Source organism: Rhinoraja longicauda, chromosome 27 (genome assembly GCF_053455715.1).
Source record: "Rhinoraja longicauda isolate Sanriku21f chromosome 27, sRhiLon1.1, whole genome shotgun sequence".
NCBI lineage: Eukaryota > Metazoa > Chordata > Chondrichthyes > Rajiformes > Arhynchobatidae > Rhinoraja > Rhinoraja longicauda.
Window position 1 is genome coordinate 11,488,132 of NC_135979.1, and position 24,191 is coordinate 11,512,322.

The window sequence follows — 24,191 nt, forward strand, 5'->3', positions numbered from 1 at the left end:
AGGATGCGGCATAAACGTTAAAGTGAAAAATGGAGTGGACAGTGTTGTAGCCAATAGTCTACCTGTAATGGGCCAACAACATTTGGAAGAGGTCAAGCCTAGACCGACTTACTGATGTGGCACTGTCACAAGAGAGAACTGAAGGAATAGGAGAGAAGTGGATCCCAAAACCAAATATAACACATTATCAAACCCCAAATCATTCAGAGGTAGCTGGATACCACGTCTATGACTGATCATATCATGTCTTGATATTGGGCTGATACCTTGTCTTTCTAGTTGAAAGTATGAATCATTTAAGTTTGCCTTTTACCAGTTGATAGTAGTATCTCTCCAATAAAAGTGTGTATTCGTTGCAACATCGTAATTGCATTCACCTGCATTTGCAAAGCATGGTGGTCTCACCGTGATGCAATGCCATAATGTGATGAATCCATTGCCCTTCACTTGCCTGAGGAATCCATTGACCTGCATTGACGCAGTGTAACAGAACTACGTTCCTGACGATGATCAATCCAGTTTCATGCATTGTCGCAATGTGAAGAATAATTGCCAACCTTGGCATTGATTGGGAAACATAGGAATCCCATTACACAGCAACGGTGGGACACTATGACAGTCCCAATATACAGTGCACCTGAGCAGTGTTTTAATCCCAATGGACAGCATGACCAGACACTGACCACTATTATGTGACCCTGTTATTTTGACTCAGACACTGTTGTGTGTTACCTTACACGTAATTCAAAAAGTATCTTACTGAAGGTATGAATTCATTTTTAATAGTTTGGTGCACAAGGATTAACTCTCTTTTTTGATCGGACACTAGTGGTTGAGTACATCCAATCCAATATTGCAGTCTTGACCAGCAAATCATTCTGTGAGCAAGCAACATTGCAGAATTCAGTAAAACAGACAAAATAGTGACAGAACATATTATTAAGATCGCACATCACCCATTATTTCAGGGTTTCAAGGTCAGCCAACGACTAAAGGTTGATTACTGGGGGCAACTCAGGTGAAGCACAAAGAGTAGATTACTTCAGGTTTATTGGGAAGGAGGTTTCTCGGGTAAGTTACTGCGGCTTGTGATTAAGCATCAGTTGCTTGGTACATGTTACAATATTAGTAGCATCAGATCTGCTCCTATGCGGTTAGAATATGGGGATGTAGTTGTCAATGCGAGCACGATGCCTCTGGGCAATACACTCTGCGATCCACACAATGTTCCGACACTCCTGCTCCTTCAGCTTCATGTACGCGTGAAACACACCAAAGTGAAACTGGCTTTCAAACGCCAGCATGTTGAGCTTCACCTGAGGAGTGAGAATATGAAAGCGTTACAGTTCGGAAAAGGTGTGAATGCAGTAAATAGGTACACATTGCCCAGGGCAAGTGCATCAGTGATATGGGGGGCAGTTTCCTCAGCCAACAGCCCCTGTGCTTAACCTGGATTATTAGGAGACACAAGGAGCAGCAGATGCTGGAATCTTGAATACAATATGATGTGCTGGAGTAACTCAGTAGGTCAGGCAGCATCTCTGGAGGGAAATGGACATGAATCGGGAGGAAGGGTCATATGAGTTTAGGTTATTGTCATGTGTACCGAGGTACAGTAAAAAGCTTTCACCAATTACCTGTCCATTCCCTCCAGAGATGCGACCTGGCCCACTTACTTACTCCAGTCGTTTGTGTTTTGCTGGGTTATTTGGGCCGGGCCTTGTCAATTCCTTTACCTGGTGCACATTTCCCTGACATGGCAAGGAAACATTTTAATGCAACATCAAAGTAATGTTCCATCAAAGTCCAGGGACAGGATGATCTCTGTGTTACAGACAGATTAAAGTTAAACATAATCCACAACCATTACTGGTTGCTTCATGCCTCCATTGCTTGCAGCACCTCACACCTTCCGCCCACTGCTCTGGACTGAGTCCTGAGCACCAGATCTGGCTCTGCAAAATGTATCCAAATTAAACAAACTCCAGCACTACAGGTTCAAAATGGCGCCAAAATGGTGACGCTTCTTGCATGTGGGATCAGTAGACTATTTCTATACAATTTGCTAATCGGGGATATGCTTAGTTAGGTATGACAAGACTCTACTGGGCTGTTTGTAAGAAAAGATTTTCACTGTGCGTTTGCACATGTGACAATAAAAGCACCATTGAACCACTGAACCAATTGCTGAAATACTCTGTTAAGGTTGATGAGTGGTGAGTGGTGTCGGGAGGGTGTGCAGTCTACAGTAGAGAGAGGGGTAGGCAAATGGAGGAAGGGTCAGCAGGGTTGGGGGGGTGGGAGAAGTAAAATAACACTTGACCATGGGCGAGGGTGGGAGGGGGAGTTTTTTGAACAGTGAGGGAAGCAGAAGGAAGGGGTGAGAATGGATGGCTGGGGTGCTGGGTGGGGGATGGTGGAAGTGTGGCTATGTTGGCGAGTTGGGGGAGAAGGGTGGTAGAGTGGAGACAGCTTTGATGTTCTGCATGGAGGAGTTGAGAGTGAGTCGGTGGCCTGGGGTATTAATGGTAAGGACGGGGTTGGAAGATGATGGACTGTGGAGGGTGAGGGGCAGTAAAAGGGAGTTTGGGGATGAGCGTGGACACAGTAGGGAGGGGAAGAGTTGGCTCAAGGTGTGTAAGAAAAATGTGTGTGCAAGGGGATGAGCAGCCCAATTAGAGCCTTTACCTCATATTCAAAGAACTTATCCTCGAGGGTCTTCTCATCAGAATTTTTCCCCGCACCTTCAAACAAATATTTATATTCCTGTGGGTGCAGAAGGAGGAAGTCAGAGGCAGATACAATCCGGGGCTAACCGGCAGGTACAATCAGGACTGGAATCCTACTCATTGACAGTGACTGCCAAGCAACACGGGCAAGAGGCCAGAAGGTGGGAGAACACCACAGATTGGGAGGAAGCTGAAAGATACACTGCGCTGATCAGGGAATGTCTTACGGGAAGGGTTTTTGCTGGTCTTGGCTGAAGAGGGGTAACATTTTAGAAGTACCCTGAGTCTTTGCTGGTTGACCCTTATGTGATGAGATTCTGCTGCTGACCGACAGGTTGTTGTAACATAAAACAATGCCGTGGTGGTCAGGGACAGGTAGGGCAGTGGGCAACTCTTTGCTCAATGCTTTCCCGGCGGTTGACCCATGTTAAAAAGAGCAATACTCTCATTCCCCAGTCAGTGAGATCCATCCAACCTCCCCATCACTCTCGGAGACTCTCTCAGCTCCCACTGAAAGTAAAGACTGCTCTCATAGACATTTGGACAGACCAGCAAGCTATGGGTCGCTGACTGGGGCCGAGGCCTTTGTCTTTCACCCTGACAGTAGATTGTTACACGAATCAATGCTCGATCAACAGGAACTGAAGTATCAGTAAGACAACATACCGCATAATATTCAGCCACGGCACGCACGTGCTCAAAGTCTTCAGCATTGGACAAGACAGCTAAACCATCAGGATGCAGCCGGCCACAGCACGGGTACAGGGCCGACCGGACCTCTCTACTCAGCTCCGTGCCAAAGGAGTTCAGGGTGATGATGAACGCACGGCGGTCAGCTTCAAACTAGAGGGAGAAGTTGCTGAGAAGTAAGATTGACCCCTAGAATACGACTGTGGTTAGCCACAAAAAGCACAACACCAAAATATGACATTTGGCCCAAATGCTCTACTGTGTTTATGCTATTTAGTGCTGAATAGCAGATTAGATTGAGGGGAAATATTTCTACTTCTGTATTTGTTAATGTTGCTTAGAGCAAGAGTGAGTCCTGCACTGATTACTGTGGAACAGCACTTCTGGTTGTTTCAGAGAATTCTTTATTCCCCATTTTATAGTCAACACTTTCTCTTCTTCTCCCTGTACCCTGATACACTGAACTGAGTCTATTATCAGGTAATTTTGAAGCCTTTTTTGAAATTCACAATTTTACATAACTTTAATCTGGCTCGATTGCTTTAAAGAGCTCAATATTATTGATGCATCATGAGCATCCTTTTTTTAGTCAGTGCTGACAACTCTTTGTTGCATTTTCTGTCTTTGTATGTTACATCTTCGAAAGTCACATCTTTCAGTAAAGCTTTTAGAACCAATGTTATCAAGCGACTGGTCTTTAGTTCCCTGAACCTGTTTCTCTCCCTTTCTGAATAGGAATAACATCACCATCCAACAATCCTCCCCTTTTGAAATAAATTGTTAAGTGGGATAGTATCACCGCAATTTGTTCTCCATTTTATTGGTTTGTTATTGTTACGTACCGATATTCAGTGAGCAAATTTGCGTGGATCTCAGTCAAACCGCTCTACACTTGATTACAATCAAGCCAGACACAGCACAATGGGTAGTGCAGGGAAAAAAAACCCTGAGTGCAGAATATATTGTTACAGTATTACAGTATTGCAGCTGCAGATAACGTGCCGATGAAAAACAAAGCGCAAGGCCACAGTGTCCTAGGTTGGGAGATGAGGACAACACCCTTAGTTTATGAGAGGTATGTTCAGTAAGCTGATAACAGTGAGGAAGAAGCTGTTCTTGAATCCAGTGGCATGTACTTTCAAACTTTTGCCCCATGGAGAAGATGGAATAACAAGGGTGTAAGTGGTCCTTGATTATGTTGGATGCTTTCTCGAAACAGCATGATGTGTAGTCGATGGTGGGGGGTGGGGGGGGGGGGGGGGGGTGGGTATGAAGACTGGTCTGTGTGATGGACTGGACCGTATCCACAACTCATTGCAATTTCTCACGGTTTTGGGAAGAGCATTTGCCAAACCAGATTGCAATGCATCATGACAGCATGTTTTTTTATGGTGCATTTATTGAGAATTATTTTAATATGTAGTTTACCCGAGCATAGTTTTTTAAATGAACAAAAGGGGAGCAATTACTTAGCTCCTTGTGTCTGCTGTTCTTTGAATAAGATTCAAGATGATATTTTACCACATTTGTCAATCTCCACAATTATTGCCAATGTATTGTTTTAGCCTGTCTCAATCCCAAACACACTCAGAGTTGGACAATACTTGGTCTAGAGACATGTGACAGGCGTAGAGAACCTTTAAAGCAGCCCCACCCCCACAGAAAGGTCCACTGGCCATAGCAGAGACTGCTGTGATGAATTCAAACTCAAGCCCCTACTTATTTCAACGCCTTGACAACCAACTGAATGGATTCAGACCCACGAGGCTGGACTGCTGGAGTTATACTTTACAGATAAACCAACTCAGTGCGAGAAATTGTTGCTGTTCCTACCTCCAGTATGGGGCACATCACCTGTTCCGTCTGTCCACCCTGCTCTTTACAGAAGCTGTAAAACGATTCGAGATAAGCCTGAAACAATAAAGTACCAACTCGTGAGCAGGAAATCATAGATAATAATAATAATAATAATAATCATTTATTGTCGTTGCAACGAGTACAACAAAATTAAAAAATAGCAATCCTGACGGTGCGTAAAAACATATATGCAATAAATGCAAAACAAATAAATACAAATATATTAAATACAAAAGTTTTAACATTGTGACCTAGTGCAGAAAGTAGTGTTCAGTTCTCGTATGGCCCTGGGGTAAAAACTGTTCTTAAGTCTGTTTGTTCGGGATTTGATCGACCTGAAACGTCGACCAGAGGGCAGAAGAACAAACAGACGGTGGCCGGGGTGGGATGGATCTTTTATTATTTTGCCTGCTCTACTGAGGCAGCGTAGGCTGAACAGGTGCTCCAGGGAGGGCAGTGAGCAGCCGATGATCTTCTGGGCCGTCGTGATGACCCTCTGAAGGGCCTTCCTGTCCTTTTCTGAGCAGCTGGCATACCATGTGGTTATACAGTATGCCAGCACACTCTCGATGGAGCAGCGATAGAAGGACATCATGAGCTTCTCCTGCAGGTTGGTCTTCCTGAGGATCCTCAGGAAGTGGAGTCTCTGCTGTGCCTTCTTCACTGTGGTGATGGTGTTGGTAGACCAGGTAAGATCCTCTGCGATGTGCATACCCAGGAACCTGAAAGCGGGTACCCTTTCCACACAGACCCCATTGATGTAGAGTGGGTCGTGTTCTGCACTGGTTTTCCTGTAGTCTATTATAAGTTCCTTTGTTTTGGAGGAGTTCAGGACAAGATTGTTCACTGAACACCATGCTGCCAGCCTTTGGATTTCATCCCTGTAGGCTGTCTCATCTCCTCCTGAGATGAGTCCAACCACAGTCGTGTCATCCGCGAACTTGATGATGGTGTTGGTGGGATGGGTGGGGGCGCAGTCGTGAGTGTAGAGGGAGTAAAGGATGGGGCTCAACACACAGCCCTGTGGTGAGCCGGTGCTCATTGTAATGGTGGAGGAGAGGTGAGGGCCTATTTTGACGGTCTGGGGGCGGTTGGTCAGGAAGTCCTTGATCCATTGGCAGATGGTTTGGGAAAATCCAAGGTCAGAAAGTTTGGTGACCAGTCTGCTCGGGATGACTGTGTTAAAGGCAGAGCTGAAGTCTAGGAAAAGCATCCTCACATAGCTCCCGTGGTGTTCAAGGTGGGTCAGTGCAGTGTGAAGAGCAGTGGCGATGGCATCCCCTGTAGACCTATTTGATCTGGAGGCAAACTGGTATGGGTCGAAGGTGGGTGGGAGGCTGGCTTTGATGTGCTGCAGGACCAGCCTCTCGAAGCACTTTGTGATGACTGGTGTTAGTGCTACCGGACGGTAGTCGTTAAGGCCGCTGATGACAGACTTTTTCGGCAGTGGGATGATTGTGGCGGACTTCAGGCAGGGAGGGATGGTGGAGGTCTTAGCAATGTAAGATAAAATGTAATTTAACTTGGGATTCACGTGGAGGGTTTAATACGGAACTTAGACCAAGTGGGTCCAAGTCCAAACCACTCTACTTCTCCATTCAATCATGGCTAATCTGTAGCAATGTTGGGTCCAAACCACTCCTGCATTGGTGCAGCACCCTCTCCTCCCCTACTCCCACCTCCCCTCCCTCCTCCCTCCTCCTCTCTCCCCCCACTCCTCCCCTCTCCCCCTCCTTCCTCACCCCCGTCCCTCCCCCCTCCCCCTCCCTCCCCCTCCCTCCCCTCCCCTCTCTCCCTTCCCCCCTACCTCCCTCCCGGGAGCAACCCACGGTTGCCATAGCAACCTGTCTCCCGGCCCAGGCTCCGGCTGCTTCCTCTGGCACCAGGCCTGGCTCTCCTGCCCCCAAGAGACAGGCGGCCGAGCCCTGCTCAACGGGCCCCAACTGCGCAGACGTGAACGCATTTGTTCTGCGTACGTGCCAATGCGGTGGCCATCTTACGTAAGTACCAGATCAACGGAGTCCCAACTGCGCATGCGCGTTTTTTTAAACTTTAAAATGTGAATAACTTTTAAAATATAACACCGATTTCAATGAAACTTCTTCTATAGGACTAGGGGACGACGGTGAGTAAGGTGGGCCTAAATTTGTTGCCCTATCGTGTACCGTTTTGGCTGTAGTTCAGGTACAAGCGAACAAACGAGAGTTTTAATATATAGATAACACTGAGAGTGAAACACTCTGTGTAAAAAAAACTTGCCCAGCACATCTCCTTTAAACTTTTCCTCCTCTGACCTTAAAGTTATGCAATCTGTCTTTGACATTTCCACCCTGGAACAAGGTTCTGACTGTCTACCCTATTTATGCCTCTCATAATTTTACTTCTATTTAGGTCTCCCCTCAATCTCTGACGTTCCAAAGGTAACAATCCAGGTTTGTCCAACCTCCCATCATAGGTAATACCCTCCAATCCAGGCGGCATTTTATTAAACCTCTTCAGCACCCTCTCCAAAACCTCCACATTCTTCCTGTGAGGGGGCGAACAGAACTGCACATGATACTCTAAATGCAGCCTAACTAAAGTTTTATAAAGCTGCATCATAACCTCTTGACTTTTGTACTCAGCCAATGAAGGCAAGCATACCCGATGTCTTCTTTAGAAGAAGAATCCCAACCCGGAATGTTCTCTGTCCATTTCCCTCCACAGATGCTGCCTGACCCACAGTGTGGATGATGGACTGTATTCTATTCAAGGATTCAGGGGCAGTTTAAATGCAATAACATACACCTGGAAGAATTACATGCCGGAATTTATCTTGATTAGTACGTGTGTCAGGGATTATGGAGAGAAAGCATGAGAATGGGGTTGAGGGGGAAAGATAGATTAGCCATGATTGAATGGAGAAGTAGACTTGATGGGCCGAATGGTCTAATTCTGCTCCGATAACATGAATTTATGAACTAATCTACCCCTCACTCTGCAGCTGTTACCTTGTAAAGTTTATTTCGTAATATTTCAATGTTGACTTCATCCAGGTCATTCTCTGAGATACAGTCTTGGAAGAAGGAAGCTGAAGGATCAAAATCACCAAATTAATGTTCAGTGTAATCATACCAACACCACGAGAAAAGTGGTTTAATGACAAGTGCATTCTGTGACAGAGCTAGAATGAGGTAGTGACTACAAGAAGGTTCCGGACTCCCTGCACTGACTAGTTACACAGGACAACACCAGCACAGAGCAGTCACATGGGAAAACACTTAGTCCATTGCATTGATCAGCTGTAGGAGAAACTTCCTGCACTGACCAGTCACACTGTAAGGGGGTTCTGTGCCTTATGTGTGGACCTAGGCCCACTGAGAATCTCAGCCTCCTGATAAGTTAGAAACTTGGGCTGCAAAATAAAAAAAAGGTTGGAAGGAACAAAGAGTGAATAGACTTAGGCAGAAAAGTGTTAAGACATTTGAATTGAAGGCTGTGATAATGTAGCTACACTTAGCAAATGACAAATAAGAAGTGTTTTCACGGAGTACAGAATATTTTTAAGAGTGTGAATAAGACTAACAGAAAACATGAAGACATGATCACCAAAAGGAAAATGCGTGCTTTCACTATTTTATTTATTCAATATATTAGCATAAATTAATAGCGGAAGCTCAGCTTTTTAATTATGAGTTACCTTTCCATAACTTCTGATGACTAAGGGCAATTTGACAAATGTAAAATATTTGATTCCCATTATTGTTTTTAAATTAGTAGAACGCTGTACTACAGGGAGAGTGTAAATGGGAGAGTGCAAATGAGAGAATACAGAGACAGCGCACAAAGCAGCAAGAAGCAAGTGGCAGCTTGGCCTTTATTGCAAAGGGTTTGGAGTTTAGAAATAGGAACATTTTGTTACAATTTTACAGGTCTCGATTAGGTTGTACCTGGAAATCTGTGCACAGTTTTAGTTCCCTTATCAAAGCAGTGATATAGTGGCATAGAAGGCAATCCAAAAAAGATTCACCGGACTAATTGCTGGGCTGAGAGGGTTGTCTTATCAGGAGAGGCTAAACAGGTTGGGTCTGTATTTTTTTTAGCTTGGAAGAATGAGGATGGCTTTATTGAAACACAAGATCCTAAGGGTCCTTGATAAAGTAGACATTGAGATGTTTTCACACTGAGAGAGTCTCAAAAAGCAGGGTTGTGGAAAGGGGGGGGGTTATAATTTTAAAATGATGGGCTTGTTGTTTAATGCCGAGGTACACTGCAATTTCTCTTTGCAGAATGGTAAATCTCTGGAATTTTCTACCCAAGAGTGTTGTGAATGCTAGATCATTGGGAGTGGAGGGAGAACCATGTATGAAAGCTCAGGGAATTGAGGACTCTGGAGATCTGGCACGAATCTTCAATAACCTTTGGCTTCCAGGCCCCCTTTGCCTCATCGAAACCTTGGACGTACAGTCCCTTTACACCTCCATCCCCCATCAGGAAGGTCTCAAGGCCCAGTCTGTGGAAAGGTCCCAACCTGAAACATCACCTGCCTGACCTGTTGAGTTACTCCAGCACTTTGTGTCTTTTTTCAATACTCATAGATATTGGCTTTGTATGGACAAATAAATGAGCTACTCTTAACTGAAAGTGGTGTCAATTGTTGCTTCCCATTTAAATTCTTATGCCCTCCAAATGATTCTGATGAAGGGTCACTGACCTGATATGTCAGCACTCTTGCCCTCCACACTGTTTCCTTTGCTGCCTGACCTGCTGAGTATTTCCTGCAATTTCTGTTTTAATTTTGTATTTCCAGCATTTGCATTTTTAAAAACATTGCAGTTGAAGATTGGAGACATGGCTGAACTCCTGCAGCCTATTTCACAGACACCGAGCCTTCTCTTACCTAGTGGTGTGTCAACCAAGATGGCATTGTAGAGTTCAGCTGGAGTCTGGGCAATATGGACGGCTTCCATCTGTTCAAAGCTGCCCAGGGGATGGCATTTAGGGAGGAGTTCAGAGATCGGACGTTGGCGCAGTGTGCCCGTAATCAGCAGGATAACATTGTCAATCATGTAGCTGTACCTTTAAAACAATGGCCATGTGTAACATTGAACTCTGTAGCAGTTAGTAAGAATAATATTTAAAAATAGTTCAGCTCAAGGAATCAAGGATTTGGGGGAGTTAACACTGTAAGTTAATACCCAATATAGCCCAGTATGAACTAAGGGGGTAAAACAAAGACAGTGCAGTCCAGTATAACCCAATATAACCCAGCAATTGACTGAATTTGAGTCTAGTCTATTGTCATGTGTACCGAGGTACAGTGACAAGCTTTTGTTGCGTGCTAACTGGTCATAGTTCAATGCCAATCACTTACAGTTATTCTCTTATTACTTGCTCACTAATCAATATGTTTTTTCATGAACAAGATGCAAATTTTTCAGACACACGTTTGCGGTCACTTCCCTTAGTCAATGTTGGAATAAATCAGTACAAAGTCCTTGTTACTAACGTGATGTAATCCAGGAAGGTGGTGAGTGGTTGCAGTGCATGATTCCTCAGGTAGACAAATTCCAGCAGCAGTTTCTGTTTCAGTTTATCATCGATCACTGACACAGTGAGGGGGCCAGTTTCATTGGACAGGAAACTTCCATAGTCTGTGCTCTGGAGATGGAACTTCAAGTCTGCAGAAAAACAGTAAGATTATTTCCAGTTAGGCAAGGATTAAACCCACAGCAAACCTTGTTCAATACATACAATACTTCAGATGGAACTTAATTAAAAGTCAAAATGTTACTCCTTGATGGAAATAACACAAGCATGTCATAGATTCCAAGGAATAAACAACCTACTCTTGTCTCTAATTAATCAATTAGTCCCGGTAAAAATAAAGACCACCATTTCTAAAGTGGTTTACCTGACCTTGAGTTATTTCAAAACACTTTCCATCCAATGAACTACACCTGTACCTATTATAATGTGATCATTATTATGTTTTGGGAAACACATTGTCTAATAAATATGTGATAATGACCTGATATTAATATTTTGTGGTATGACTACAACTCCCCTGATCTTTGATATTTGTCTTAGGAACTTGTAAAAGAAAAAGACCAATGAAGGCAAAGGTGGGTCCATTACAGGTACAAGAGGGGGAATTTCTTAGAGGAAATAAGAAAATGGCAGCAAAATTAAAGTACGTTGTGTGTTCATCTCCATAAAAGACACACAAACTTGTCAGAAATACCAGAGAACAAAGGAGAGAATGAGGAACTGGTTTAATTAGTATTAATATTAGTTTAGAGATGCAGAGTGGAACCATGCCCTTCGGCCCACGAGTCTGTGCCAACCAACATGCCCCTGGATACCATATGGTCTCAGTACCTGAACAATGTTCATAATCTGATTTCCCCATTAATCAGAAATGCCTGTTTTCAATAGTGACCCTTATTGTGTCATTCAACATACACCTGCTATCATTCTTTCATTTCATTGAATGATCACCCTAATACTAATTAAATTAAAAGAACAAGTATCTCAAAAAGCTGGAGTAACTCAGCAGGTCAGGCAGCATCTCAGGAGAGATGGAATGGGTGATGTTTCGGGTCGAGACCCTTCTTCAGACTTCTGAAGAAGGGTCTCGACCCGAAACGTCACGCATTCCTTCTCTCCTGAGATGCTGCCTGACCCGCTGAGTTACTCCAGCTTTTTGTGATACCTTCGATTTGTACCAGCATCTGCAGTTATTTTCCTACACAAATTAAAAGAACATATACCGTATCCAGTCATTGATAAATACCATGAAATATTTTATGATTACTACTAGCCTAGAGTGTATGGAATTTGTTTAAAGTTGGATTACCGCAAGTCAGATCATTCATTACCTAGGAAGCCCATGTACTAGAGTTGTTCATGAAAGTTGAATAATCCCAAGGATCGGTGATCTATGTCCCAGCGATTTTAAAGGGTGGCTGTGGAACATGGCTTGGGTGCCAGTTAAGTTGACTGCTTCATCTCAGGTGGGGTTATCCTTTGCAGTTGAAATTGCACCCAACATACTTCTGATTTAGGGGGAATTTTGGGGGAATCAGGAAATGAGCCACATGATGACCAGTCTGTTGCCTGTTCAACAGCCATTAGTTTGTCCAGAGATTGTCAGAATGTTGGTGGTCTGGGTTTGTCTTTGTTAATGCCATTGAATTTCCAGGGCTGGGTTTTGGACTCGCTTGTTGGAGATGATTATTGCCTCGTGTAGCACAAGAAAGTATTTAGACAATAAGAATTTGAAGAGCACCAGAGCAATGCGTCTCCTCAAGACTAGACACAAAATGCTGGAGTAACTCAGCGGGACAGGCAGCATCTCTGGAGAAAAGGAACGGGTGATGTTTCGGGTTGAGACCCTTCTTTCAGACCCCAACTGCAAAAAATTCTTTCTTACACACATTGTCTCCTCAAGACTGTTCCACCATTCTATCTGATCATAGCTGATCTGATCTTAGCCTCTGCTCCACTTTGCCTGCTCACCATTGGCACTTGACTGCCCTTAAAAACAAAAATCTATTTTTTGGATGTGATTAATGCAATTGGATGACACCATGGCTCTTTGAGGTAAAGAATTCCAAACTCACACGACCTTGAGGGAAGATGTTTCTCTTCCATTTTAAATGGCGATCCATGATTCTAACATTAGATCCCCTAATTAAAGAAACCCTCTCTAGGGGAAAGATCCTTCAGTATCCACATTGTTAAGTTCCTTCAGAATCTAAGTTTCAGTAAGAAAATCTTTCATTCTTTTAAACTTCAGTGAGTAAACTTTCAATTTGTTCAACATTTCAACAGAACACAACCGATTCATCCCAGGAGTCAACCAAGTGAACATATAACTGTCACCAAGGCAAATATATACCTCTTGATAAAAGACCACCTATACTGTATACACGCATGGTATTCCCAATGCTCTGTACCAATTTAGCGAGATTTCACTACTCATTCCCCTTTCTTCCAATCTTCCATTTTCATTCAATTACCAGGAGTTTCTATACACTAATTGTCCATATGTCCAAGAATTCCTAGATCCTTTTGGACAGTGCAATTCTATAATCTCTCTCAATTTGTAGTTCTTGTTTTTGTGTTCTTCCTACTAAAGTGAATGTCCCCATATTTCCCATTGTTATACTTCATCTGCCAAGGCTTTGCCCAGTTACATAGCTTAACTATAACTCCTTGCATGTCCCATGTCTTCACAACTTGCTTTCCTGCCTATCCCAGTATCTTCACTCCCTTCCACTGACACAGTCCACCCCGCCATATGCCCCCTCATTCTGCCCCAGCTACATTTCCTCTCACTCATGCCAATATTCAGTAGTTAAGCTGCAGGTGATTAATGATAAGTGTAGGGAGTAATTTTGTGGCATCTGTTGAACACTCCCAGCGACATTCAAAGGCAGTGAACTGGAAAAAGAGCTGGAACTCACCCTCCAGAGTCTGACATTGCACCAGGTTGAGGAAATCTGCTTGCTTCAGGATGCCACTTTTAAACCCTCTGACCAAACCCTCCAGGTAACCATTGTCCACATTAAAATAAAACTCTGCAAAGCTCATTGTTCAAATTGCAGTTGTCACTGTGCTGCACCTCTCTCCTGTGTCTTGGTTCTGCTCAAACTGAAAGTCAGTGCTAATAAAGCCCTTGGTGATATCCTTGGCGAGTGGATGATTCTGTCTGTTTGTGTTTTACACAACCTGTCCCAATCTTACGTTGGGCATTGCTCATTCCTGCCCTGAACCTGCTGGGAATCCTGTCCTTTTGCTTCCTTCATATGTTGTTACAAAACACACTCTTTGCAAACAAGAGAATCATGTTGCGCATGAAACAGTAACCCCCAAAGAGAAAGTTGAAGCACTGTTGGGCTTAATTACATGTATATTCCTCCCCTTCAATGATCAAAAATTATCTTCCTTTCATACAAACACACAAATGCACACACACATAAATGTGTGCACACACACATACATTGCCACAGACACACATGGTTTGTTTCTGTTTCTTTCATTCATTGGCAAATACTGTCCTGACCTTCAGTAATCCATTTAATGCACTTTTTTTGATGGACAGTTGACCAGATTGCTCTCCCTAGTGCAGTTGTTTGCCGGTTAAGTCCTGTCTTCATCAGGTTCTGTTTAGTTTACACTAATCCAAAAGTGGAGCCAGACTGGATTCCACCTGAGATGGCGACACTGTTCTGCTCATCTTGGCTTCGTAAGAAACAGGAACGGGAGGATACCAGGAGCCCTTTGAACATACTCCACCATTTATCATGATTGCAGCTGATCTTTTACCTCAGCACCATTTTCCTGCACTATTCCCACATCACATATCCCCTGAATCCTTTAATATCTAGAAATTTATGAATCCTAAGATTCACCAACCTTTGACTGCAGACATTTTTTCTCTTTCAGTCCCAAACATCTACCCCTTATTCTGAGATCATGGTGCTTGGCTCTAGATTCCTCAGCCAGGGGAAACAGCCTCCAAAACTCCAATCTATTGGGTCCTGTAAGCATTTTGTACTCTCCTCTTATTCTTCTAATCTATATAAAAGTCTAGTTTACTCAAAATCTCCTCCTCTAGCAACCCACCCATCCCTGTGAAAAAAAAGTTATTCATTGTGGCAATCCATCTTTGGCATGCTTATCCATTTTTAGGTAGAAAGACCAGATGTGTACTCAATACTCCAGGTACAGTTTCACTCAGGACCTATGAAATTATAATAGAACATCTCTATTACTCAGATATTTTCCTTGTGAAGGACAACATACTACTTGCCTTCCTATCTGCTTACTGCACCTGCACATTAGCTTGTAGTGACTTTTGAACAAGAACACCCAAGTCCCATTGAAAATTGACATCAAACAATCTCTCAGCATATAGAAAGTAATCTGCTTTCCTGCTTTGTGCACCAAAAGGATAAATTCCACATTATTTTCCATCTTTCACGTTCTTACCCACCCATTCTCTATATCTACTTGAAGTATCTTTAATCTATTACCCTCATCCTATCAGAGATCAACACTGTTGAGTAACGTTAGACCAGTGATAGAAAGCATTCTAGAGAAAGGTAATGTGACAAAGTTTATAAATTAATAACAGTTATTTGTTTATTTAATAATAAACTAAGTTAATAAAGAATGAATAAAAAGTAAGATATGGCCTGGCAATAAGTGTACATGTTAGAGAGAATGTGTTAGTTGTTGAAGGTCTGAGATTCATGTCTGTATCAAAGATTTTGCAATTAAGCAAGGTTTAGTTAGTGAGATTCTGGTGTGACCGTGTGTCTGCATATGTGTCTGCATGTCAGTGTGTGTGTGTGTTTTTGTGCATGTGCATGCTAATCCTTGTGTGTATGTATTGGAAAAGGATAGTATTGAAGAGTGGGTGGTGGTGGCTGAGATGAGGAAAGAGAGACTTGATGTGAAAGAAATGCTTAGAATGTGTCCCAACACTTTACAGCCAATATAATGTGAAGGCAGCTTCTATTGAAACATAGGGCATTTGGCAGTCATTTTTTACACGGGGAGATCCCAAAACAGAATTCCATCCATTGGGCCTAAAGGATCAGCAATTTAACAGACAATATTTCAAAGAGCAGGGTAGTTTTCCCCGGCTTACAATGCTCTTCTTTGAAATAATGACTACTAAAATTTGATATAGGGAGATTGCACGGCAATTTGCATGACAGGCGAGGTCACGGCCCCTGACCCATGCTGTTGCCACGGAACGCCTTGTGGAGTACAAGCCGTGTACTGCAGGCAAGCACTTACTATGGCTGCCAGTACAGTGGGACCGTCTTCGGTCCCAGCAGCCATTGAATTGTCGCAGTTTTTGGCCAGAATTCTGTCAGAATTCTGCCAGAGACTCTGAAGCCAAAATCGCCACTAAACTTGCGTCACCTCAGTCTCAACCAAAAATCTTTATGAATGGCACCACATAATTACAGTGCTTAATCACATCAGGCTGCTTAACTTCATCCTAATAAACTTAGTACAGCTATGGTGAAGATGATATTTAAATTTAAGATGCTCTTTTGATGACAGATAATAAGCCAGATACCAGCTGCAGAACTCACAAATCACTGTTCCTTGGGGGTTGTAATAACAAGGAACTGCAGATGCTGGTTTATACCATGTTGCCAGAATAATTCAGCAGGTCAGATAGCATCCCTGAAGAACCTGGATAGGCGATGTTTCGGGTTGGAACCCTTCTTCAGACTGATCTGAAGAAGGGTCCCGGCTCAAAACATCACCTGTCCATGGTCTCCCGGGTTGCTGCCTGACCAGCTGAGTTACTCCAGCACTTTGTGTCTTTCCTTAGGGCTTAATGAAAAAGAGCTTACTTATATTTTACAGTTCCCTTTTCTTGTTTTGGTACACAGGAGACCAATTGCAGTGGCTCTGGTTACATTTCAAAATATATTCCTGCAAAGCCTTTAAGGTTATGGATACCAGTGGTGGAGGGATTTAAAACAGCTCACTTAAATGCTGGAGACATTGGAAACAGGGAGTGTAGCCAGGCTGGATGAGGTTAAGGAGAAATGGATGGCCAAGGGTTTGGCCTGACAAAATAATATAGCGGAATCACAGAGGGGGAGCAGTGAGAGTGGATGTTGCTGAACTCTCGTCGGAGAGAGGAGGAGAACTTCTTCAAAGTAGACATACCTTGAAGAGATTTTGTAGTGGAACGGACAAAATGTGTAGGAAAGAAGTACAGATGCTGGTTTAAATCGAAGGTAGACAAAATGCTGGAGTAGGTGTTGCGTGTATTACAGTGTATGCTGGAAGCTGCCTTGTACTCCAGTAGGCTTGAGCGACTCCATGTGTCACGCACATTGACCTGATGACCTACCGTGCAATCCCCCTATAGCAAATTCTATACCAGCTCACCAAAGCAATGAGCAGGGCTGTCAGGAATGGCGGGACTGTCGTATGTTGAAAGACTGGATCGACTAGGCTTGTATACACTGGAATTTAGAAGGATGAGAGGAGATCTTATCAAAACGTATAAGATTATTAAGGGGTTGGACACGTTAGAGGCAGGAAATATGTTCCCAATGTTGGGAGAGTCCAGAACAAGGGGCCACAGTTTAAGAATAAGGGGTAGGCCATTTAGAACTGAGATGAGAAAAACCTTTTTCAGTCAGAGTTGTAAATCTGCAGAATTCTCTGCCTCAGAAGGCAGTGGAGGCCAATTCTCTGAATGCATTCAAGAGAGAGCTAGATAGAGCTCTTAAGGATAGCGGAGTCAGGGGGTATGGGGAGAAGGCAGGAACGGGGTACTGATTGAGAATGATCAGCCATGAATGGCGTTGCTGGCTCGAAGGGCCGAATGGGCTCCTCCTGCACCTATTGTCTATTGTCATAGCAGGAGATGCAACACCTGTCCCTTTACCTCCCCCCTCAACCCCAAGGACCCAAACAGTCTTTCCAGGTGAGACAGAGGTTCACCTGCACCTCCTCCAACCTCATCTATTGTATCCGTCCTGAGATGCTGGCTGACCTGCATTTTGTGAATAAATACCTTCGATTTGTACCAGCATCTGCAGTTCTTACAAAGCAATGAGCTAAATTGTTCAGCCCACTCCCAGTATCTCTGATCTCCATCTCAGCAGCTCACAGAACATGTCATCTGCTTCCTTCATCCCTGAGCACAAACATCTGTTCCTGCTGCAGAGCCTGTGAACCAAACCAATCATGAACCTGCCAGGCTCTGACTGTTGGGTACCATAAGGATTGGTCCTGAGGCTCAACTATTAATTGTGTGAGGGACGAAACGCCAAGTTTGCATCTGACATGAAGCAAAATGGGAAAGTTCACCGTGATGAAGTTGTAGAAGGGAATTGAACGTGTGAACCACATCATAGTAGAAAAATAGGGGAGGGTTACAATGCGATCTTCACCTGCCCTTGGGCGACACGGACGACCCTCAAGGCAATGACAGGCCGTCCCTCGGTCGACAACCGCCCTCAGTGCCAGCCCCGCCCTCCTGGCGTCACCCCGCTGGCCCCGCCCTCCTGGCGTCATCCCACTGGCCCCGCCCTCCTCGCGTCACCCTGCTGGCCCCGCCCACTGTGATCGGCGATCATCCCCGCCCCTGTATAAGAAAATAACTGCAGATGCTGGTACAAATCGATTTATTCACAAAATGCTGGAGTAACTCAGCAGGTCAGGCAGCATCTCGGGAGAGAAGGAATGGCTGACGTTTCGGGTCGAGACCCTTCTTCAGACTGCGTCTCCCCGCAGGCCACGCCCCGCTGCCTCACCCCTATGAAGGGCCGTCAACCTCGCGTCACCCTGCTGGCCCCGCCCTCTGATCGTGCCCACTGTGATGGGCCATCAGCCCCGCCCCCTCTGTGTCACCCATTGGCCCCGCCCTCCAGGCGTCACCCCTCTGGCCCCGCCCGCTGTGACGGTCCATCGGCCCCGCCCTCCCTGCGACAGCTCCGCCCCTTGCGCAGGCTGCGCCAGCTGCACACGCCGGCACTTGCAGCGGGCACCGCGATGGTGAAGCTGCGGGATAAGTTTGCTGCTAAAGTCGCCGCAAGAAAGAGTCCACCCGGGGATGTCGTGAAGGCAGAGAAGGATGTGGAGAGCGCCGCGAGTGAGCCGGTGTCGCGGGCCCTGACTCCGAGCAGCAGCATGGAGTTTGCCGAAGCCCGGCGGCGGCTGCTGGAGTTGGAGCGGCGGCAGCTGCGGGTCCGGGAGCTGGAGGTGGGCTTGCAGCAGCTGCACGACATGTTGGTGAGAGCCGAGCAGGAGGCGGTGGAACACGGGGAGCTGGTTAACCGCATCCGAATCAGGACTCAGCAGGGAGAGGTCGGACTCGTCGCCCGCAGCCAGAGCATCAAAACCCGCCTCAAATGCAGGGGACACCGGGCGCCCTTTCTGGTCGCCGCCGCCTTCGGGCTCCGCGGCTGCGTCCCTTGGTCTAGTAAATGAAACGAGTGGCCGAGTGGCCGCAGGTCGGTGGCGTTGTTCTATGGGTCTCCGTATCTTATCGACGTGCAGAATGTAAATCACAATAAAGAAAAATCTAGTTAACGCAGTGAATTTGCGGGAGCGTTGTCTGTATCTAACCTGGGAAGTGTGACGAGAGGGTGCAGATCGTGTTGCAAACTAAGGGTGGATTTGAAGCGTGTTAGTTTGACCCTTTCACGGAGGGGTAGGGATGGAAATTGATGCGGTGCACCCATACACCTGGGCTCACAATCCGGCTGCCTACGTCTTTTCATCCATCGGCTTTTCCCTGCAGGATCTAATGTAGCATCTCTCGCCACCTACATAACACTTGTTTTTCCAAAATAATAATTTGCTAGTCACGAGTCAATTCCCCCATCACCTGAAGCTTTGGCTGACGTCGTCAGGTATGGTGTGGAGCCCTGACCATCAAGCCAATCTACAGATTGGTTTACAAACATCTGTATCTGCACTAATTTGGAGGTAATTTTTTTATATTTGCAGAACATCATTTGTGTCAATGGTTCCAAATATTCTCTCTCTACCTACGTCACTTGTACAATTCTGGTTGCCACACTATCTGAAGGGCCACAATAGCACTAGAGACGTCAAAGAGCTGTACAGCATAGAAACGTGCCCTTCAGATCAACTGGTCCATGCTGACCATAATACCAAACTATACATACAGCACAGGAGGAACTCAAGAGTAAGGCAGCATCAGAAGAAGGGAATGATAGGCTATGTTACAGGTGGAGACCTTTCGTCGTGGGAGTGGGTGGGGACAAAGCTAGAAAAGAGAGGTCTGTAATGTTTAACTACACTCAACTAATTTTGCCTGCTTTGGGCAATTTCTTCTGCTCCTTTCCCAAATGGCATATTAAATATTGAAATTAATAATATTCTTTAGAGCACATTGTTTCAGAGTTTTTTCCCCATACACCAAAACCAGGAGACCTGAAGAGTGCAAGTTGCAGCAACTTCAGTTTTAATTGTGACCAAATTGTGATTTTAAAAGCACTAATGCGCAACTTTTGTAGGGTAATTGGCCTCTGTAAAATTACCCCTAATGTGTCTGGAGTAGATGAGAAAGTAGGATAATTAGAACCAGTGTGATCAGCTTGATGGATGGTCGGAATGGACGGTAGTCTGAAGAGCCTTTTTTCCATGTACCTTAAACTAAATGTGTATTGGGAGTAACAAATTTGTAAATTATAGTCCCTATAAAAGTAGAAAATACAATAAATCCACTCTGCTAAATTGGCCATTTAATGCTGGCAAACCTCAACTGTGGAGTAACAATTTAATTTTACAGTTAGCAGCTTCCCACGGGCAATTCATCATCAAAACACAGACAAGAACAGGAGCAACAAACTGTGAGGTTTAAACATACAGTTGGCACCAAACCTTTGGGTTGGTGTGGATGCGACTACTAACCCATTAATCTCACCACAATGACTCAGCCAATAACCCCATCTGAGGATAATCCCACTGCCACCATTAATAGATTGTACTGATTGACCCCCACTGTAGGCTGCAGTTTCGGATCAAAGCTCTCAAGCAACTGCAAATGAGCAACAATCTCAGTCAAAAGACTCAGGCAGGATTTTATACAGAAAAATTCTGATTCATAACCACATCATAACCTAAATTATACTTAACTATTAACAATTCAGCAATGCAGTCACATACATAATGGCTGATAGTGGGAGCAGCTGGTAGTTAACTATGGATTCTGGCAGCACCTCAATCACACCAGTTCCTCACTGAGCTACAGGGCTCCTCTTGGTTGAGTTTAACCCTGCAGCTCCGACAGAGAATCTCAAGAAGCACACTGTAGTTTAAGTGAGCAATTAACCACGAGTAATTAATGGGGCAGTAATTGCAAGTAATCAGTGACTAAACCAATTACATTCTGTTTCATCGTGCAGATGAGGTTTCTGACCCAATTTTGTGGATTGGAACCAATAATTCCTTCCATCCTCATGAAAGTAGCAAATTAGTGGCCTTCAGAGTAAATTGATGAATGTGTGATGCCGCAGAGGTGAACCTCCAATCCAGCATTATGTGAACATTACGTGGAATCTGACAAGACCTGCCTTTGAGCAAAACAGCTTCTACGTGTGATGAATTTGCTTGTTCAGAAATTGATGGGGTAAGTAAATAAAACAGCCACATTCACTGGCAGCAAATACTGAAGGAATCTGATCTCAGTGGGTGTATAATGTATTGTGTCTTCAACCATAGACCCACTGGTCTTTGTACCTGAGAAATCTACACCAAAACATAGTGCCTTGTCATGTCTAACATATTAAATTTTCCTCATCTGTCATCTTTATGCCTAAAATTATTTGTTTTGTGTGCAAAATTTTCATTCAGTTCAAGAGAAACAACTTGAAATTGTCACTGAGAGATGTCTTCTCAGGGTTAAATCTCAGCACGAGTCTCAGACGAGGAAGGATAGTTTGCTAACCAAATCCACCAGACTTGTCAAGTATTCCATTTAATGGCTCTATGTTAGCCTGTTGCCTTCTCCAGTTACGTACTTGCCAGCATATCAATCACGACTTCTCCCAAAGCAAAACTTTCTCCTCTACTGCAACCTACAACTTCCAATCAAATACCCAATCTCAGAGAAGATTAGAAATTAGAATGAGATATCTGATCACACCTTGCAGCTCCACCATCAACAAAGCTGCGTTTATGCAAAGCTGGTAACAATATTTAAATAAGCGCATACGTTGCAACAATTTATCCAATGGTGCAGGCAGCAAAAAAATATATAAGTCCACGTTGCATATTCTCGCTGAACCTTCTCTCAAAGATGACATTATCCCGAGCTCCTGAATGGACTGAAATCAGAGTCTTAAGGACACCTAAGAAGGATTCCAATGAGGGAACACTGGGCATTCCAAGTCCTAGAAAGCAGATGGTTGTCACGGAATCAGTGCTGAAGGAGAGGCGGTGAAGCAAACAGCCAGGAAGTGTGGAGAATCAACAGAGTGCATGAGGGCAGGGAGATGGGAGTGAAGAGGAATGGGGTTTTGGGACAGGAGAGCGGCGAGGGTTGGGGGGGGGGGGGAAGAGGGTGGAGGGGTGGGGGGTTTGGGGAAGAGGGCAGGGGGTGCTGTGGAAGGGGACCAAGGTAAGTGAGAGTTGGGAGTGTAATGAACAGACCAAGTGTGTGTGATGTATGTGGGGCAAGACCCATCCAGATTGTTTACATGCTGATGCTGAGGTATTTCCAAACCAGACCCCATACGTTACCATGGTCAATGTTAATCTCATAGCAAATATTAATGGATTGCTTCTCATGATCTTACATCAGTACAGACGGTGCACCAAGATTCCATTGTTTGGACATGTCTAGTTTCACATATTTCGCACACGATGACTGGGCAGAGGTGGAATAAGGGTCATATGTTTTACAAGGACCCGATCAAGGAAAGTGACCCTCTACATCCAAATTTAAAACTGCAACAGGAAATATTGACTTAAACTGTTGACCCCAGATCTGTTAAAGGAGTTTGTTTTACCACAGTATTACTGTCTGTTTGTTGTTGATGGACTGTCACCACAAAAGGGACTGAATGTGATAGAAGAAGCATTTATACAAACTGAAAGCAGCATCTAAACAATTTACAAAAAGTTCTGCTTATCAAACGTGTCTTTCTCAGTCACCAGAAACAATATTGTCTCCTCTGTGTCTCAGGTCAGGTCTGACCTGGTCAGCTGTTCACTATAGGGCTGCAACATCGCTGAAGCTTCTGCAGACTGGTATAGGGTCCATCCATATGAGAGTGAGATAGACGTTGGAAAGGATGTAAACCCTATCATTGCTTCTTGAACATGGCTTATGCGTAGCTGAGGACAGTAGTGTTTCAGCCATAGACACTAAACAGATGGTTGTTTGCCGGTCTGTCCCAATTACGCTATTCTTCACATTGCTTCTTAACTTGGCCGGCACTGCACCTGGCCTTCAGTGTTTTCCTCATCATCCGAGGCCATCCCACTGTTGGTCAGTCCAGTGATCCTGTATCCCATGTTTAAAAGCATAACTTCTAGGGGGTCTGCATTCATTCGTCGTTGGTTTGCCTGTGAAGCCCCTTCCATGTCCTCAATTACTCTCTCATTTTGATCTTCACTCTGGAAAAGAAAAAAAAGTTACTAACCATTAGATCTGCTCCTGAGGTTAATACGCAGATTCATGCGCGTGTCCATTATGATGGGCAAAAGATACATTGCAGCATAGTGTTGGATTTTTTTTCTATCGCCATCTCAAATTCAGAGATTGTTGCCATGAGCAGTGCAATTTGAGATACTTTCCAGTGCAGTGCCGATCTGTTGCAGGTTAATTAATACCAGTTGCAGTGAAGAAAATATCACTATCCCTGTGCTGTCATTTAAGTGAATTTAAAACTGATACCACGTGCATAAAAATCAGTAGGTTTACTCAATAGCCATTTACTGCCTTGACATCAAATTTGCATTTGAATTTGCTCCTTCACCACACACTCTGTGCTTGTTTTGCCCTAGATTCAATTAGCTTCTTTAAAAAAAATGTAATCTAAACCTAAAATGATTTCAAGTCAGTCCCAAACTACACAGAATCTAATTAAATGACCTACTGAAATCAAAGGCTTGGTTTTAATTGAATTAAAATTTCTGTTTGACTTCCACACAGCTCCTCCACACATCACCCAAGTCCCATCAAAACCAAATTTCTGTGTCTTCACTGTTCACTCCTTGTCTTGCTTACAGCTTGAAAACCTTTAATCTATGAAACATATTGTTTGACAAAATTGGGAAGATCAATGGCTCACATCATTTAATAAATATTACAATTAAAGTAGGCTCTTTTGTTTATATGTGCTCACGAGGTTCCTCCCAAGTTATATCACCTCCCTCACTCAGCGTAACTTTTTATTCCTTTCT

At 44.2% G+C, this 24,191-nt stretch overlaps 3 protein-coding genes across 3 annotated transcripts in view; 1 reads left to right on the forward strand and 2 right to left on the reverse strand.

Moving 5' to 3' along the window:
- Window positions 1-797: 797 nt before the first annotated feature.
- LOC144606630 (V-type proton ATPase subunit d 2-like) lies at window positions 798-18,326 on the reverse strand. The gene is made up of 8 exons (XM_078422904.1): window positions 18,203-18,326; window positions 10,765-10,936; window positions 10,156-10,334; window positions 8,267-8,346; window positions 5,253-5,330; window positions 3,396-3,572; window positions 2,689-2,766; window positions 798-1,316 (listed from the first exon to the last, which is right to left on the reverse strand). Exons 1-8 carry the CDS (start codon window positions 18,324-18,326, stop codon window positions 1,155-1,157), a joined length of 1,050 nt encoding a protein of 349 aa, XP_078279030.1. The 3' UTR covers window positions 798-1,154.
- A 243-nt stretch (window positions 18,327-18,569) lies between these two features.
- Window positions 18,570-19,352, forward strand: LOC144606631 (uncharacterized). Its single transcript, XM_078422905.1, has one exon. It carries the CDS (start codon window positions 18,570-18,572, stop codon window positions 19,239-19,241), a length of 672 nt encoding a protein of 223 aa, XP_078279031.1. The 3' UTR covers window positions 19,242-19,352.
- A 3,495-nt stretch (window positions 19,353-22,847) lies between these two features.
- Window positions 22,848-24,191, reverse strand: part of wdtc1 (WD and tetratricopeptide repeats 1) — a 38,519-nt gene continuing 37,175 nt past the window's right edge. The window contains exon 16 of the mRNA XM_078423017.1: window positions 22,848-23,402. Within this exon, the coding sequence (XP_078279143.1) occupies window positions 23,208-23,402 (195 nt within the window). The 3' untranslated portion in view covers window positions 22,848-23,207. The remainder of the gene's footprint in view (window positions 23,403-24,191) is intronic.